Source organism: Ochotona curzoniae, unplaced genomic scaffold (assembly GCF_017591425.1).
Source record: "Ochotona curzoniae isolate NIBS_2020 unplaced genomic scaffold, NIBS_Ocur_1.0 scaffold_274, whole genome shotgun sequence".
NCBI lineage: Eukaryota > Metazoa > Chordata > Mammalia > Lagomorpha > Ochotonidae > Ochotona > Ochotona curzoniae.
This window is the reverse complement of record NW_024467101.1, coordinates 3,701,365-3,715,673: the sequence shown is the minus strand read 5'-3', so window position 1 is coordinate 3,715,673 and position 14,309 is coordinate 3,701,365. Positions and strand designations below refer to the sequence as shown.

The window sequence follows — 14,309 nt, the reverse complement described above, 5'->3', positions numbered from 1 at the left end:
CGTCTCACACCCACCTTCTCCTGCAGATGACGACGCCTTCGAGCCCATGGAGGCCAGCCTGCCTGCCCTGGGGGATGCCAGTTCTGACGGTATCATGCCTCAGCACCTGGAGCAGCCCCTACCCCCGCCAGGATCCTCCTTGGCAGATCTGGAAGACTCTGTTGACAGCAGCAGCGCCCTGCTCATGTCCCCTGCACCTGCTCCAGGTGGGAGCACCCCAGTCTCAGAGGCACTGCCAGTAGGTGGCCAGCACAGCCGTAGCCCCCTCAACACTATGGTGTAGGTGGCCTGGCCCACAACCCCTGTGGGCTGGGAGCGCCTGTTGGCTATGAGAAGACACTGACCCCTGTAGGGGCTCAGAGGGACCGCCGTACTGCTGCGCACCCGGCAGGCATGCGTGTGTACATAGACCAGGAGCAGCCTTTCTCCGAGGGCAGTGAGCAGCTGCACCAAGTTTCCTTGAGAGCTTCAAACACAGGCACTGCCCTGGCTCACTGTCTCTGAGTGGCAGGAGAAAGATCAGGTGGGTTCAGATCACAGGGGCCGAGGTGCAGAACTAAAAAGGTACTGTTTGAGGCCGTGGCCAAGACACACACATCCTTGGTGGAATTGGGACTTATGGGCTGTGGTGCCACCCCAGGAAATTGTCCCCCCCAGCTGCTCCTGTACCTGGAGTGGACAGGGCGTGGGGCTGGCACTAACACCTGTCAGCATTATGGAGGGGTGGATTGTCCATCTTTTGAGATTGCTACAGTGCCCCCTCGGGGCCAGCTGTGAGAGAAGGGGAGCTTGGGAGGAGGTTCAATTCTGCCCTCTCTCCAGCCCTGCCAAGCCAGCTCCAGGGCAGGAGGCAGAGCCCACCCCGAGATCTCTTCGTGACATTGCAGTGCATGGCTCCCCAGGCTGTGGAGGTGACTGGGGCCTGGGGGGACTAAGCCAGCCATGCTCCTGAGCCTTGGGTCTCCACCCTATATTATACTTCCCTGGGTCTATCTGCTGTCTCCACCCTACCACCTTTTTGTGCCATAAAAGGGTGTTTCCGGGGGTTGGGGGAGTGGCTGAAACCAACACCCCAGGCTGTGTCCATCTCCCAAGAGCCCATTTCCTGCACCACCACCTCTGGAGCCTGTGCTGCATGCCCACCTCCTTGGCAGCTCTTGCAGTTGGGGAGGCCTTTTGCCCTGGGACTGGGGGGCCAGGGACCCTCCACACTGTCCTGTCCCGGGCCGTGGCCTTGTGTCCTGACATAGACCTTTAGCATTTCTGAGGTTTGGAGATGAAGCGGGTTCTGTGCGATTTTCAGCACATCCATATCTTTTCTATGTTGACTGTCTGGGTTGTTATTTTTGTCTGTGTGTGTGAGAGAGAGTGAGTGAGTGAGTGAGTGTGTGTGTGTGTGTGTGTGTGTCCAAACCTTTGCAGGTGGGGCTGGTACGCAGGGACTTGGGAGGTGAGCTGTGAGGAGTGACCAGAGTATGGGCTGGGCGTGCCTTGCGACAACAGACCTCTGTGCACTGCGCCTTCTAGCACATTCTCACGCTCTGGTTGGAGACCCATTTTGTCCTCCTGGTGTTGGAAGGGCGGGTGAGTGGCTCTGCAGACCTGCCCTTTGTCCCTGAGCTGGCCGCAGATCTGGATTTCTCACTGGCTCAACCCACAGGCCCTTCTGGAGAGCTGCTGCTTCCCTGAGAGTCGTTCTCGCTTCTTGGCCCTTTGGCTAAGATCAGGTGAGAATCGTCATGGCTGTGAGGATGGAGGAAATGGCCGTGTTCCCAGTGAGACCAGCCTGGCACAGCATCTCCCAGGCCACAGAACCTACGGACAGGGCAGGGCAATGGGCACGTGGTGTGTGGGATTGAGAAACTTCCTCTGGGGCCAGAGGGCAGGCATGTGGCAGGGGTTGAAGAAGGACGAGGATTCAGAAAACACTAGGACTGCAGTGGGGGGTGCTTGCTCAGGACCCCAACTGTGGGTGCCCCTCATCAGGCCGCCCGGCTGTATCCCAGTCTGGCACCCTGATCTGCCTGTAGTGTCTTGTGACTGCCCGCTGTGAGGGGAGCCAGGAGAGCTGAGATCTGCCCATCCACTTTCATTCTGCATCAGCCCACTTGGGCTTGGTCTGCGAGCCAGTGTTCCAGCTCACTTCAGGGAGGTGCTTCCCCAGGCCCCCCATACTGGGCCCAGTGGGACCTCCTCCCCCAGGTCCTCTGCCACTGCTTGTGGGGAGACCAGATGCCTGCTGGCCTGCCCGGCAGAGGTGGAATTTGATACTGTACATTGTCTCAATGCCTGTTTTTATGTTTTCCTTTCACTAAGGGTTTTTAGTTTGGGTTTATTTTTGATTGGGTTGGCACTAATCCATTTCTTAAAATGCTGTGAGAACCATTACATCCAAATGCCAAATAAACTTGTGTTCTGGAAGAGGCATGGCTGGTCCTTGATGTGATTTGATCGTGGTGGGGGTGGCCAGATGTGCCTACCTCACAGCAGGACTCTGAGGCATCCAGCAGAGCCCCCTGAGACCCCCGTGGCCTGAGGCGCCCAAGCCCTGGCTGGGGTATTGGTGTGGCCTTGGTGGGTGTCTCTACTTTGCACAGGGTGCCTGCTGACCTCTGCCGGTTTATCCAGACTAGGCGCCATTGGCACCTTGGAGCCCATGTGGGATGACACAGGTGCTGGGGTCTGGGAACTTGTCCCCTGTATGACCTCACACCATCCTCCATGCTCCCCTCATTAGCCAAATGGCTCTGGACAGCACTACCTGGCAGACCAAGCCACTCTGTTTACCCAAGCAGTCCCCGGCCCTTGTGGGACCACCTGTAACCTGTCCTGCAGCTCAGCAGGGCATCTCTGCACCCTGGTTGCCTGTGCTCCCAGCCTGGGCTGCACTGAGACCTACCCCTCCAGTATGTACAGTGAGTGACCCTCAGAGCTTCGTGTTCTCATCCGAAAAATGGATTGGGAATCCGCTTTGCCTTCCCCGAAGGTCTCAGAGCCAGGCCAGGAAGGGCCTGACAGGGCCTACGCCAGACGTCTGGCAGGGCTGCAGGACAGAGCCAGGCCAGGAAGGGCCTGCCGGGGCCTATGCCAAACGTCTGGCAGGGCTGCAGGACAAAGCTACGTGGAGAAGGCTCAAGGACTGGGACCTTTTCTCCAGCAATAGCCAGAAGGATGAGCTCTCGGCTCACGATGTGGGAGCCTGAGGGCACCCATGGGGCTCAACCCAGAGAGGAGGCCTTCCAGCTCACCTTGTTGACCAGGACTCAGCCTGTCTGGCCAGTGGCAAGATGTAATTGCAAGGGGCCCAGCGGCGTGGCCTAGCAGGCAAGGTCCTCAACTTGAACGTGCCAGGATCCCATGTGGGCGCCGGTTCTAATCCTGGCGACTCCAATTCCTATCCAGCTCCCTGCTTGTGGCCTGGGAAAGCAGTCTAGGACAGCCCAAAGCTTTGGGACCCTGCACCCACCCATATGGGAGACTGGAGGAAGTTCTTGGCTTCTGGCTCCAGATCGGCACAGCATCAGCTGTTGTGGTCACTTGGGGAGTGAATCATCGAATGGAAGATCTTTCTCTTTGTCTCTCCTCCTCTGTATATCTGACTTTGTAATGAAAATAAATCTTCAAGCAAAAATGTAATTGCAGGAACTGACACCAGGGCATTCCTGGTTGGCCGGAGTGGGGAGCTCTGCCTCTGGGCAGGCAAGGAGTCCACGTCAGGAAAGAAGTGGGGAGCCCCTAGGGTGGGAAGGAGCTTCAGGGAGGTGGCACCTGATTCCTGAAAGTGTCTACCAGAACAGAGGGCAGTTTTGGGTACTCAAGTTGTCGTTTCTCAGGCCGGAGTCTTATGTCTGAGGGGCGCCCAGGAGCGCTGGCGTTGTAGGGCGAAGAGGCAGGACTACAGCTTCCCGGAGACCCTGTGCTGGGGAGCAGTCCTGGGAAAGGGAGAAGCACAGCAGGGCTCCACCTGGGCCCAATCCGGGAGGATGGGCTCCAGCAGAGGGAGGGGCAGGGAGGGGTGACCATCACCAGCGCAGGCATCCAAGGTGAACTAACCTGGCTGGTGGCTTTGGTTCATCGCTGCAGTCCCCGGCCTCTGGTGCCTCCATTTTACTGGGTTGAGGTGTTGGGGGAGGATGGTAGGACAAGTGCTACCCACACAGGATCAGTGCCAGCTGTTCTCACTTCCCAGTGCGCCTGACCTCTCCAAGGTGGCCTGGCCAGGTGTGGCTTTGGAGGTGCTGCCACACCCCACCCTCAGCCTATCCCACTCATGAAGAGGCAGCAGCCTTGCCTCCCTCCCCACCCCTGCCACGCCTCCTCCTGGGACTGTGGTCTTGTGCAGCTAGTAGTGTACAGGAACCCCAGAGGGGAAGTGGGAAGTGCAGGGGCTCTGCCTGCCTGCCTGCTCTCCCAGGGGATGGAAGGACAGAAGCTGTGTCCTGACTTCCTCCTGTCCAAATCTCACTGCTCATTCGTGGACCCTGGCTGGGCTGGGGCTTGCACAGAATCCAGAGTGCCTCGTATACCGCTTCCAGCTCAATTCCTTGCCCACTCTGCAGGCACCCGGTGCTACACTCCCCAGACCCAAATGCACACAGGACACAGTACTCAGCTTGGCCAGTGATGAAGGCCTAGACAAGGCGTGGTCTCCAGCTGTGGTCCCCCACAGGAGGGGCTGTCTTCCATTGGGGTCTGGGTCTGCTATGACCCCAGTCCTGAAGCCTACCTGGTCTGGGGCTGTGTGAGAGCCAGTGCCTGCTCTCCCTTGCCTCCCTGCGGTGGCTAAGACAGGTGCCAGGGATTTGTGTCTGGCTGTGTGGTGGGGCAGCAGGGCAGTTTTCTGGGTGTGTGGGTGCTCCTTTTCTCTGGAGCTGCATCCTTGATCTTACTGTCTCAGGTTCCAAACACTGGGAGGCACTAGCTTTTGTCCATCAGGGCCCAGTCCCGTCCACCAACAGCGCTGACCTTGGCTGGATCTGGGGGACTCTTCCCCTGCGTCTTCCCACGCACCTCCGAGGACTCTGAGAGAAATGCTGGTCATACAAGGGGACATGTATAGACACAGGGATCAGGACCCCATCTCACGGAGGCTGAGATGCCACCAAGCAGAGGGAGGAATTCCCCTGTGAGGGCCTTGTTACCCTCAGGAATTGCATGAGCTTAGGGCAGCAGAACCTGCATGCACAGCGGTCCCGACATGGCTCACGTGGATGGAAGGGGGTCAGAGCTCTTCCTGGGGACCAGGGTACATGCAGCAGCCAGAGTCCCCAGTGGGGACTGGGACCCCTGGAGCAGCCACAGCTTCCACAGCTGCCCTCCTCTCTCAACTCCACGTGGGCTTGGGGGCCCATGGGCCTCCCCCTGCCAACTCCAGGGTCCCAGTGTACCTCCACTGCTGTGGAGCCAGGCCAGGAGCAGACTGGCCTGGGGTGGGGGTATCCTTGCTTATGGCCTGGAGAGCCACCTGGAGATGCTGGGGATCCGGGATGCCATTGCTCACCTGTTGCCCACTGCAGCTACAATTTGCTCTCGGTTTGTCTGATAAGCAGGCCTCCTAGCACAGCCTCATGAAGATGGGCTTCAGCTCGGGCAGGGGATGGGGACATAAAAGGGTCTGAAGCCCTGCCTCCCCCAGATGCACACGGGTGAGGCTGTGTCTCATAGCCGTGGGTGTGCTGTGCTGCTGTGCAGTTGGTGGTGGTGAGGCAGGGGCTGGGGCACTCTGTGGGATAGAGCCTCACTTTGTATGGGAGGTCAAGGACAACCAGAGGTCACAGATCTGCCCCCACCATTGGGGGCTGCCCACTTAGCCACTCCTTCCATACAGCTCCCTTTAGAGTCCCATCCCTCAGCTCCTCTATTTGGAGGCCTCGACCAGGATGGTGACAGTGCCAACTTCTCTGCCATGGTGTCCAGCTTGAGGACCACGTCCTCTTCCAGCAAGGAGCCTGATCCCTTCCTGTCTTCTGTGGCAACCCAGCAGGGTTGGGGAGACCCACTAGGGTGCAAGAAGGCAGAGTCCAGTGGCTCTTTCCCCTCCCCTAGCTGTGTTGGTGAACCGGATGTCCACCTTCCCATTGCTCTGGCAGCTGCGGGGTGCCTGGTCCCTCCCTGCTACATGGTGCCTCATAGGCCTCCAGGAGGCAGTGCCCATCAGGTGCGTGTAGGTGGGTCTAGTACCTCTGCCCCGCCTGCCCTTCTCCATCCCTGACCTGACCCATCTTGACCCAGTGTTCCAGGTGGCTGAATTCCAGACTGTGTCCCAGAGTTTGTCCCCAGGCTGGCTAACATAATTCCCACCTGCCCCTGGGTGGGAAGGGGGGCATGGAGTCCCTGCCTTCCCCAGATCCTCTGTCAGTACAGCTCCACTCTCACAGCCTGGTTGGTGTGCAAGGGCCTCGGGCTCAGCCTCGGGTGGCAGGAGGGCTCTGGTAGGGCCCATAGGAACCAGGAACAACCCCCTCCCCCACTAAGCTAGGCACAGAGTGACCTTGGCCTAATGTGGCTCCTCTCCCACCAAGGGGGAAAATTCTTGTCCTCACCCCTCTAAGACCCCTGAGTGAACAGCAGTCCCAGGCTCCCACCCAGAGCCCTCAGAGCCTTTCTCCTCCTCCAGGGTCCCACGTGCAGCCTACACGTTACACCCGAGTCCTGGATCAGGCAGAAAGAGGGGAGCCAGCAGGTCTCAGAACTACCAGCATTACACCAAGTGTCCAGGTTTTATTTAGAAAACCAGGTTGGGTAACTTGAGTGGTGCCTCTGCCTGAGGTTGTAGGCAAGTGTGGAATGGTCCTGGTGGTGGCATGAAGGTCAAGGAAGGGCCGAGTGTGGCCTGGTGAGGCCTGCAGATCTGACGAGTTCGTGGCATCCAGGGGACAGTGCTGAAGTCACACGAAGCAGTGAGTGTCCTTGGGGTCACTGATCCCAAGCAAAGCCAAGTCCAAGGGACAGTGACTGGGGCTGCCTGTGCTGGGCCGGCAGTGGAGAGGCTGCTGTCCAGCTGACACCGTGTGGGACATTTGGGTGACACGGTGGAGGACACTGGCTCAGCTGCTCCTGTGTCCTGGGGGTTTGTTGCTTGGTAAGTGGATGGCAGGAGTATGAGGGAGTCTTCTGCCTCCTCGGGAAGGCCTTCAAAGGTGGGGTCCTGCGGCCACCAGCCTTGAGCCAGAGGAACCTCCAGCTCACCTTCCAGGAGGCGGACTCACCTGCCTCTGACCCAGATTCTGCCCCCAGTTCGAGGGCCAAAGGGCCTCCCCCATGTTTGCTCCCTCACCTCCCTCGCCCAGCCCTGGACTCCATCTCCCGCACTCTGGGCAGTCCTTGACCTCTGCCCGATCCATCACAGAGCAGTTGTGTCCCCTTGCCCCACCTCCCGGCGATACCTGAGCCCTTCACACTTCTGCCCTCAGTCCGCGCCACCTAGCACTGGAGTCTTCTTGAGGCTCTTGCGGGTCGAGGCTCGGTTCGCGGCGCCGTCCGCGGGGCCATCGGGGCCGTTTTCCGTGGACCTCGAGGCCACCGCCAGAGCGTTCACGGTGCCGAGCGCCCGCAGCAGGACCGCGCCGCGGGGCGCCCCGCGCGGGGCGGCGGTGCTGGCTGCTGTGGCTGCGGGGGCGCGGGGCTCGCGGCGCGCGGCGGCGGGCGCAGGCTGCGGCGGCGCGGGTGGCAGCAGCGCGCGTAGCGCGTCCAGCTCGGTGCGAAGCTCCGCCCGCAGCGCCTCGAGCCCCGCGCCAAGCTCGGCACGCACGGCCGCCAGCCCCTCCTGCAGCCGCTGCTCGCTCACCTCCAGGACGCCCGCCGGGTAGGTGGCCCCGCCGCGCGGCTCGCCGCACACGGAGCACACTGAGCCGCCGCTACGCGTCTCGGCCCTCTCGCCGGGGCCCTCCTCGGCCCGCGCGGCCTCTGCGCGCTCCACCAGGCGCAGCAGCCGCGGTGCCTCGAGCCGCGCCGCCGCCTCCGCCCGCAGCTGGCCTCGCAGTCGGGCCAGGCGGCCCGGAGCCCGGACGTCCTCGGGGCCCGGCCCATTGGACTGCGCCGTGGGGTCCCGCTGGCGGCCGGCGCCGCGCCGCAACGCCTCGCTCGCGGCATACGCGCCGCGGGCCTGGGTCCACTGGCGTCCGCGCTCTGTCGCCATCCGCACCGCTACAGCCTTCACCTCTGCTTACCGCTGGAGCCTGGCCTTGATCAGGGAGCCCCAGGCCGCAGCCTAGCGACCGATGTGCCGTGCAATAAGCCCTTGGGACAACGATGGGGACGACCAAGGTCTCCGGGGGTCCAGCGCAGGGGCCCGGGGAACCCTAGCAGGGCCATCCCCCGGGGCGGTTGGTGTCTCAGGAGGTCTCAGGGGTTTGCCCCTGGTAGGCCCTGGTGTCTATGGGTCCCCCAGGAAGGGCTTGGATTGCAGAGGTGACAGACATGAAGTGATGGCTGTAGAAGCCGGCATGCCAGCAGCCCGAGCCAGGAACCCAGTTCACATTGTCCACCGGCAGCTGCAGTCTGCACTGGGGCCAGGCAAAGGCTGGTGCTGTACCGGGACACTGTTACTCTGTCAGCCCCCACACAGCTGGGGGAACCTGCTCAAGCCTTACCATGAGCACAGCCCTTACTAGTAAAACTTTTATTTATTTGAAAGTCAGAGTTAGAGAGAGAGCACGCCAGCTCTCCCGTTGGCCCATTCACACCCTAGATGGCTGCTGGGGCTGGGCCAGGCCAGGCTGAAGTCAGGAGTCAGGAGCTTCTTCTAGGTCTCCCACAGCATATGTGGGGGCCCAAGCACTTGGACCATCCTCCACTGCTTTTCCAGATGCACTAGCAGGGAGCTGGACTGAAAAAGGAGCAGCCAGGACTTCATCAGCTACCCAAGTGGGATGCCTGCGCCACAGGCCTTAGCCACAACATGGCCAGCCTGTACACGTTTACAGCAGGGGAGCAGGATTGAAGGCGAGTACCCTGCCTGCTACTGGCCCTGTTCTTGGGCAGCTGCTGTGGAGAAGCGTGGGTGCCCTGGAGTTCTTCCATTGTTGGAAAGGGCAGGGGAACTGGAGTTTTACTGGCTGCCCGGTTGCTACTGAGTCACTTCATGCCTCCTGGGACCGTCAGCGCCCGGTCCTGCCCTTCCCTAGAGCCTTGTTAACCACATATACCCCACCCCAGTAATTAAAATACTGCTGGCAAGAGGGCCCTGGATTCCTTCCCCAGGCTGGCTGGAGGCAGCTGTTGACCTAGAGCCCCTTTCTTTCTCTCTCTCTCTCTTTCTTTCTTTCTCTCTTTCTTCCCAAAAAGATTGATTTGAAAGAGCCAGAGAGAGAGAATATCTTTCATCTGTTGGCTCAATTCCCAAATAGTTGCAACAGTTGGAGCTGGGCTGTACTGAAGCCAGGAGCCAGGAGTTTCATCTGGATCTCCCAGATGGGTGCAGGGATCCAAGGATTTGGGCCATCCTCCGCTGCTTTCCCAAGCACATTAGCAGGGAGCTGGATGGGAAGTGGAGCAACTGGGACTCGAACCAATGTCCATTTGGGATGTTGGCACAGCAGGTGGAAGCTTAACGTACGGTGCCACAGCATCGGCCCCTCTGCCCTCTGATCCAAGACTGCACAGAAGGTATGAAGGAAGTTCTGAGATCTCCAGGAGGGGATGACAGGGAGGTTTAGAAGGAGAGCGTGTCCACCAGTGTGGATGTGAGGCAGGAGAAGCTTGGGTAGAAGCAGGCTGCTGGTTCTGCTGGGTTAGAAGCTGGTTCTCTCCTGCTCGGGCTGCGAGAATGAAGGGTTTGTGGGCCTTAAAGCCATGGCTTGTGCAGGAGCAAGGCTGAGGGCAGCCATGGGCACCTGAGCCGAAATCGAGCAGTGAGCAGGTGGCAGGTGCGATCCGCACGAACAGTGGGTATGAAAGCTGGGTCATGGGATCCTGGCCCAAACGTGGCTGGGGCCTGCAGCAGTCCTGGGCCTTGCTGGCTGGGCAGAGCACAAGTGGAGGCCCGCTGAAAGATCGAGCCGAGCAAGGGGTGGAGGTGAAGACACAGGCACACAGGCCTGCTTTCTGCTTCTCTGGGGAAGGTCCTTCTCGGCCCTGCTGCCCCCACTGCCTCCTGCCCAGAGAGCTACCTCCCTCCTATCTTCCTCCATGTGCCCAGCTACCACCCCTGCCCAGAAAGCTGACCCTCTCCCACTCCCCTCTGTGTGCCTAGTTGTTAAGGAGAGCAAGATCTAGGACTGAGCCAAGCAGGGAGCTTCTTCCAGGTCTCCCACGCGGGTGCAGGGTCCCAAAGCTTTGGGCCGTCCTCGACTGCTTTGCCAGGCCACAAGCAGGGAGCTGGATGGGAAGTGGGACAGCTTGAACACAAACCAGCGCCCATATGGATTCCTGGTGCTTGGTGCCAAGACCAAGGCAGGCCCCTTTTTAAAAGTTATGTTTTTAGGGGCTGACACCATGATATAGTATATATAGTATATAGTCATTTGCAACACCAGCATCCCATATAGGTAGGGATTTACCTTTCCAATAAATAAATAAATACATCTTTTAAAAAATATTTGTCATGCCCAGCATGGTGGCCTAGCAGCTAAAGTCCTCACCTTAAATGCACCAGGATCCTATATAGGCGCCGGTTCTAATCCCAGCAGCCCCACTTCCCATCCAGCTCCCTGCTTGTGGCCTGGGAAAATAGTTGAGGACAGCCCAAAGCTTTGGGACCCTGCACCCGCGTGGGAGATCTAAAAGAAGTTCCTGGCTCCTGGCTTCGAATCACCGCAACTCTGGCTGTCCTGGCCTCTTGGGGAGTGAATCATCGGATGGCAGATCTTCTCTGTCTCTCCTCCTCTCTGTCTGTTTATATATATAAAATAAATCTTTTTAAAATTGTTGTCATTTTATTTATTAGCAAGGCAGGGTTAGAGGGAGAGAGAACGAGGGACAGGAGCTGAAACTGCATATGGGTCTCCCACATCAGGCAGCTGTGATGAAAGTGGAGCACTGGGATTCTAACTGGAGCCCATTTGGGATGCCGTCATTACAAGCAGTAGATTAGCCCACTGCGCCACGATGCAGGCCCCTGGTGGGAAGACTCCTCTTGGGACCTACCACTTATCACTTTTTATTTCCCTTTCCAGATGGTTTCAGGAGAGCTGTGGGAGAGACGCCTCCCTCAACCCCTGACGTCACCATGGCCTGGAGCTGTGACTCACGTGGGATGACAGAGAGACGGCCCCTGGAGGGGAAAGGCTGTATTCCTGTGCCTGAAAAGCTTTCCGTCTTCTTGCTTTGGTACTCACACCGGCAGACCCAGAGAGAGGAGTGACGCCAGTGCACTCAGCCGCCACCTGCTCAGTGTGAGTAACCGGCATCAGGAGGCAGGAATGAGCAGAGCCCACTTTCTCTCGGTGGCTGTGTGGGACACGTTGCTTCCCATCCCCCCCAGGAAGAGGGCCCTGGACCATCTCAGGGCTTGTGCTGAGAGCTATGGGGAAGCCAGAAGGAAAGAAGTATCAGTGGGGACAATCTCTCCCCAGGGCTCCCTGGAGAAGCTGCCCCAGACCCCTGTGTCATTCTGTCACCTCCAGGGAGTCCCCAGCTACCTCCTGTCTGTCCCATCCTGTGGATGAGGCAGCTGCGGCTCAGAAAGAAGGAAGGATTTGTGTCAAACACTTGTGCCTGCATTTCAGCCGCTTGCGTACGTGTGAGTGGAAAATGGTGCCAGGAAGTGTAAGACTGAGTGGAAGAAAGACCCACCATGCAGTTTGGAAAGACCTGGACACTCCTAGTTTAGGGCCCAGATGGGTATTCTTGGGGTGGGAGAGAAGAGCTGGACAGTGTTTGGGGGACCCCAGGTCTTCACAGGGAAGTTCATTAGCTCAGGGTCACCCATCACACACTGGCTGCGGATGCAATCAGTTATGTCAGGGTCCTACGAGGCCTGGGTTCTGGGCTTCGTTTCATCCTGCGCCCTGCTTCTTATCCCCACACCTGTCTCCCAAGGGCTGGTTCTGTCTTACCCCAGCCGTATCAACACCACACTTCCATTCCCTTCCATTCCCTGCTCCCTCCATCACAAACCTTTGCCCAGGATTGGATGATGTTGTCCTTCATATTGGCTGAATGTATCTGTAGAAGGTACACTCTTCCCCTCTGATTAAATTCAACAAATATGGGCGCGGCGCCGTGGCCTAGTGGCTTAAGTCCTTGCCTTGAAAGCGCTGGGATCCCATATGGGCGCCGGTTCTAATCCCGGCAGCCCCGCTTCCCATCCAGCTCCCTGCTTGAGGCCTGGGAAAGCAGTTGAGGATGGTCCAAAGCCTTGGGACCCTAAACCCACGTGAGAGACCAAAACAAACTCCTGGCACCTGGTTGCAGATCAGCTCAGCTCTGACTATTGCAGCCATTTGGGGAGTGAATCATCAGACAGAAGATCTTCCTCTCTGTCTCTCCTCTTGTTATCTGCCTTTACAATAAAAATAGATAAATCTTTTAAAAAGTTCAACAAATATTTACTTAAAAAAGAGTGCTTGATTATTTGAGGAGACACACACACACACACACACACACACACACACACACACACACACAGATTTGCAGTGTTTGCCATCTGCCATCTGCTGGTTCACTTCCCAAATGGCTGCAACAGGCAGAGTTGAACCAGGCTGAAGCAAAAACTTCATATGGGCTCCCGATGTGAGAGCTCAAGTACTTGGGCCATCTTCCGCTGCTTTCCCCGTTGCACTATCAGGGAGCTGGGTTTGCTGTAGAGCAGCCAGGATTGAACAAGTGCCCACAGGAGATGCCAGCATCATAGGTGGAAGCTTAACCCACTGCACTGCAACACTGAACCCTGCTCCACTTCTGATCCAGCTCCCTGCTAATGCTCTTGGGAAAGCAGCAGAAAATGGCTCAAGTGCTTGGGCCTCTGCTCTCCACAGGGAAGACCCAGATGGAGTTCCTGGCTCCTGCTTTCAGTCTAGTCTGCATGAGATGCTGGCGCTGCAGGTTCACGAGGCCTGGAGCTGGCCTGCCTTTCTTTTCTTTCTTCCTTTCTTCCTCCCTTCCCTTCTTTCTTTGTTTCCTTTGTTTCCCCACGTGGGTGCAGGGTCCCACGGCTTTGGGCCGTCTCATCTGCTTTCCAAGGCCACAAGCAGGGAGCTGCATGGGAAGTGTGGCTGCCTGGATTAGAACCGGCAGCCGTAGGAGATCCCGGTGCTTTCAAAGTGAGGACTTTAGCTGCTAGGCCACCGCATCAGGCCCCTCATTCTTTCTTTCAACACACTTTTGTGGAGCAGTTACTGTCTTTGAGGAAGTTTTCACCGCACTGCACCCTGGGGACAGAGCCAGGAATGTCAGCAAGGTGCAGCTTAGCACCCAGCAGGAGAACCCATGATAAAGTAGTAAGGATTTACTGTTTGCTGTCATGACAGAGTGACCAGAAAAGGACAGAAAACCAAGGCACATGATCGTGCTGGGAGGACAGGCAAGGTTGCCCACGCGAACTGGCTATTAAGTCCACAGAACATAGAAATGACAACATACGGCAATCGGGTCTTTAGTGGGTAAGGACCCCCACAGACTTGGCTCGGAGTCCTTGAATCAATTCCAGCCCATTTCAAGAATGTTTTCTTTGGAAAAAGCTCAAATTTCTGAAAAATCCCCAAAATCTGACTCAGCTGGGTGCCCGTGGTTCACATGTCCCCAAATTCACTGCATCGCTACACGTGCCAGTCCACGATGAGCCCTCAGGTCATGTGTGTGTACCCGGACACAAGGTGAGCTCACACAGGGGCCTTTCCTGAACCCCGTGAGGGTCCACGGCATACGTCACAGCCCCTTCCTGCCACATACTGAGAAGCATGGAACGCTTGTCAGCATGCCAGGGGTACACCCTGCCCTCTTTCTGGGTTCGCTGACACGAAACACCAGATCCTGCATGAGCAGTCTTGGCACCTGAAGCGCAGCTGTAAGCTTTTTGTAGGATGCTTCTCTTGAGATTCAGAAAGGAGGTAGTTTTCCACCTGTTCTAGCCACGAACGCCGTGAACCAGCTCCCTGCTAATGTGCTGGGGAAACCAGTGGAGGATGGTCCAAGTCCCTGGGCCCCTTCTGCCCACGTGAAGCCCCTGGCTTCAGTCTGGTTCAACCCTGGCTGTTGCGGCCATCTTGGGGAATGAACCAGCAGGTGCAAATGTTGTGGCCTAGATTATGTCAGGTTTCTTGCCTTTCACTTAGAAAGGACTTTAAACACAGGCAACCAACATGGCATAAACAAGTTTAATGACCAGGTGGGAAACAGAAGCCAACACCATGTAAGGCAAAGTAAAATGG

The 14,309-nt window shown here is 57.8% G+C and overlaps 2 protein-coding genes across 5 annotated transcripts in view; one reads left to right on the top strand and one right to left on the bottom strand.

The window, feature by feature from the left end:
* DGCR2 (DiGeorge syndrome critical region gene 2) overlaps window positions 1-2,421 on the top strand; it is a 41,613-nt gene extending 39,192 nt beyond the window's left edge. For all 4 annotated transcript variants that reach the window (XM_041003514.1, XM_041003513.1, XM_041003512.1 and 1 more), the window contains one exon: window positions 27-2,421. In XM_041003514.1, the coding sequence (XP_040859448.1) occupies window positions 27-283 (257 nt within the window). In that variant the 3' untranslated portion in view covers window positions 284-2,421. The remainder of the gene's footprint in view (window positions 1-26) is intronic.
* Window positions 2,422-7,408: 4,987 nt separating this feature from the next.
* On the bottom strand, window positions 7,409-8,137 carry LOC121171851 (protein FAM246A-like). The gene has a single exon (XM_041003567.1). The coding sequence runs from the start codon at window positions 8,135-8,137 to the stop codon at window positions 7,409-7,411; it is 729 nt and encodes a 242-aa protein (XP_040859501.1).
* Between the last annotated feature and the right edge of the window lie 6,172 nt (window positions 8,138-14,309).

Bases quoted from the DNA above. Each gene is read 5' to 3' on its own strand.
- LOC121171851 (XM_041003567.1), bottom strand. From the start codon at position 8,137: ATGGCGACAGAGCGCGGACGCCAGTGGACCCAGGCCCGCGGCGCGTAT.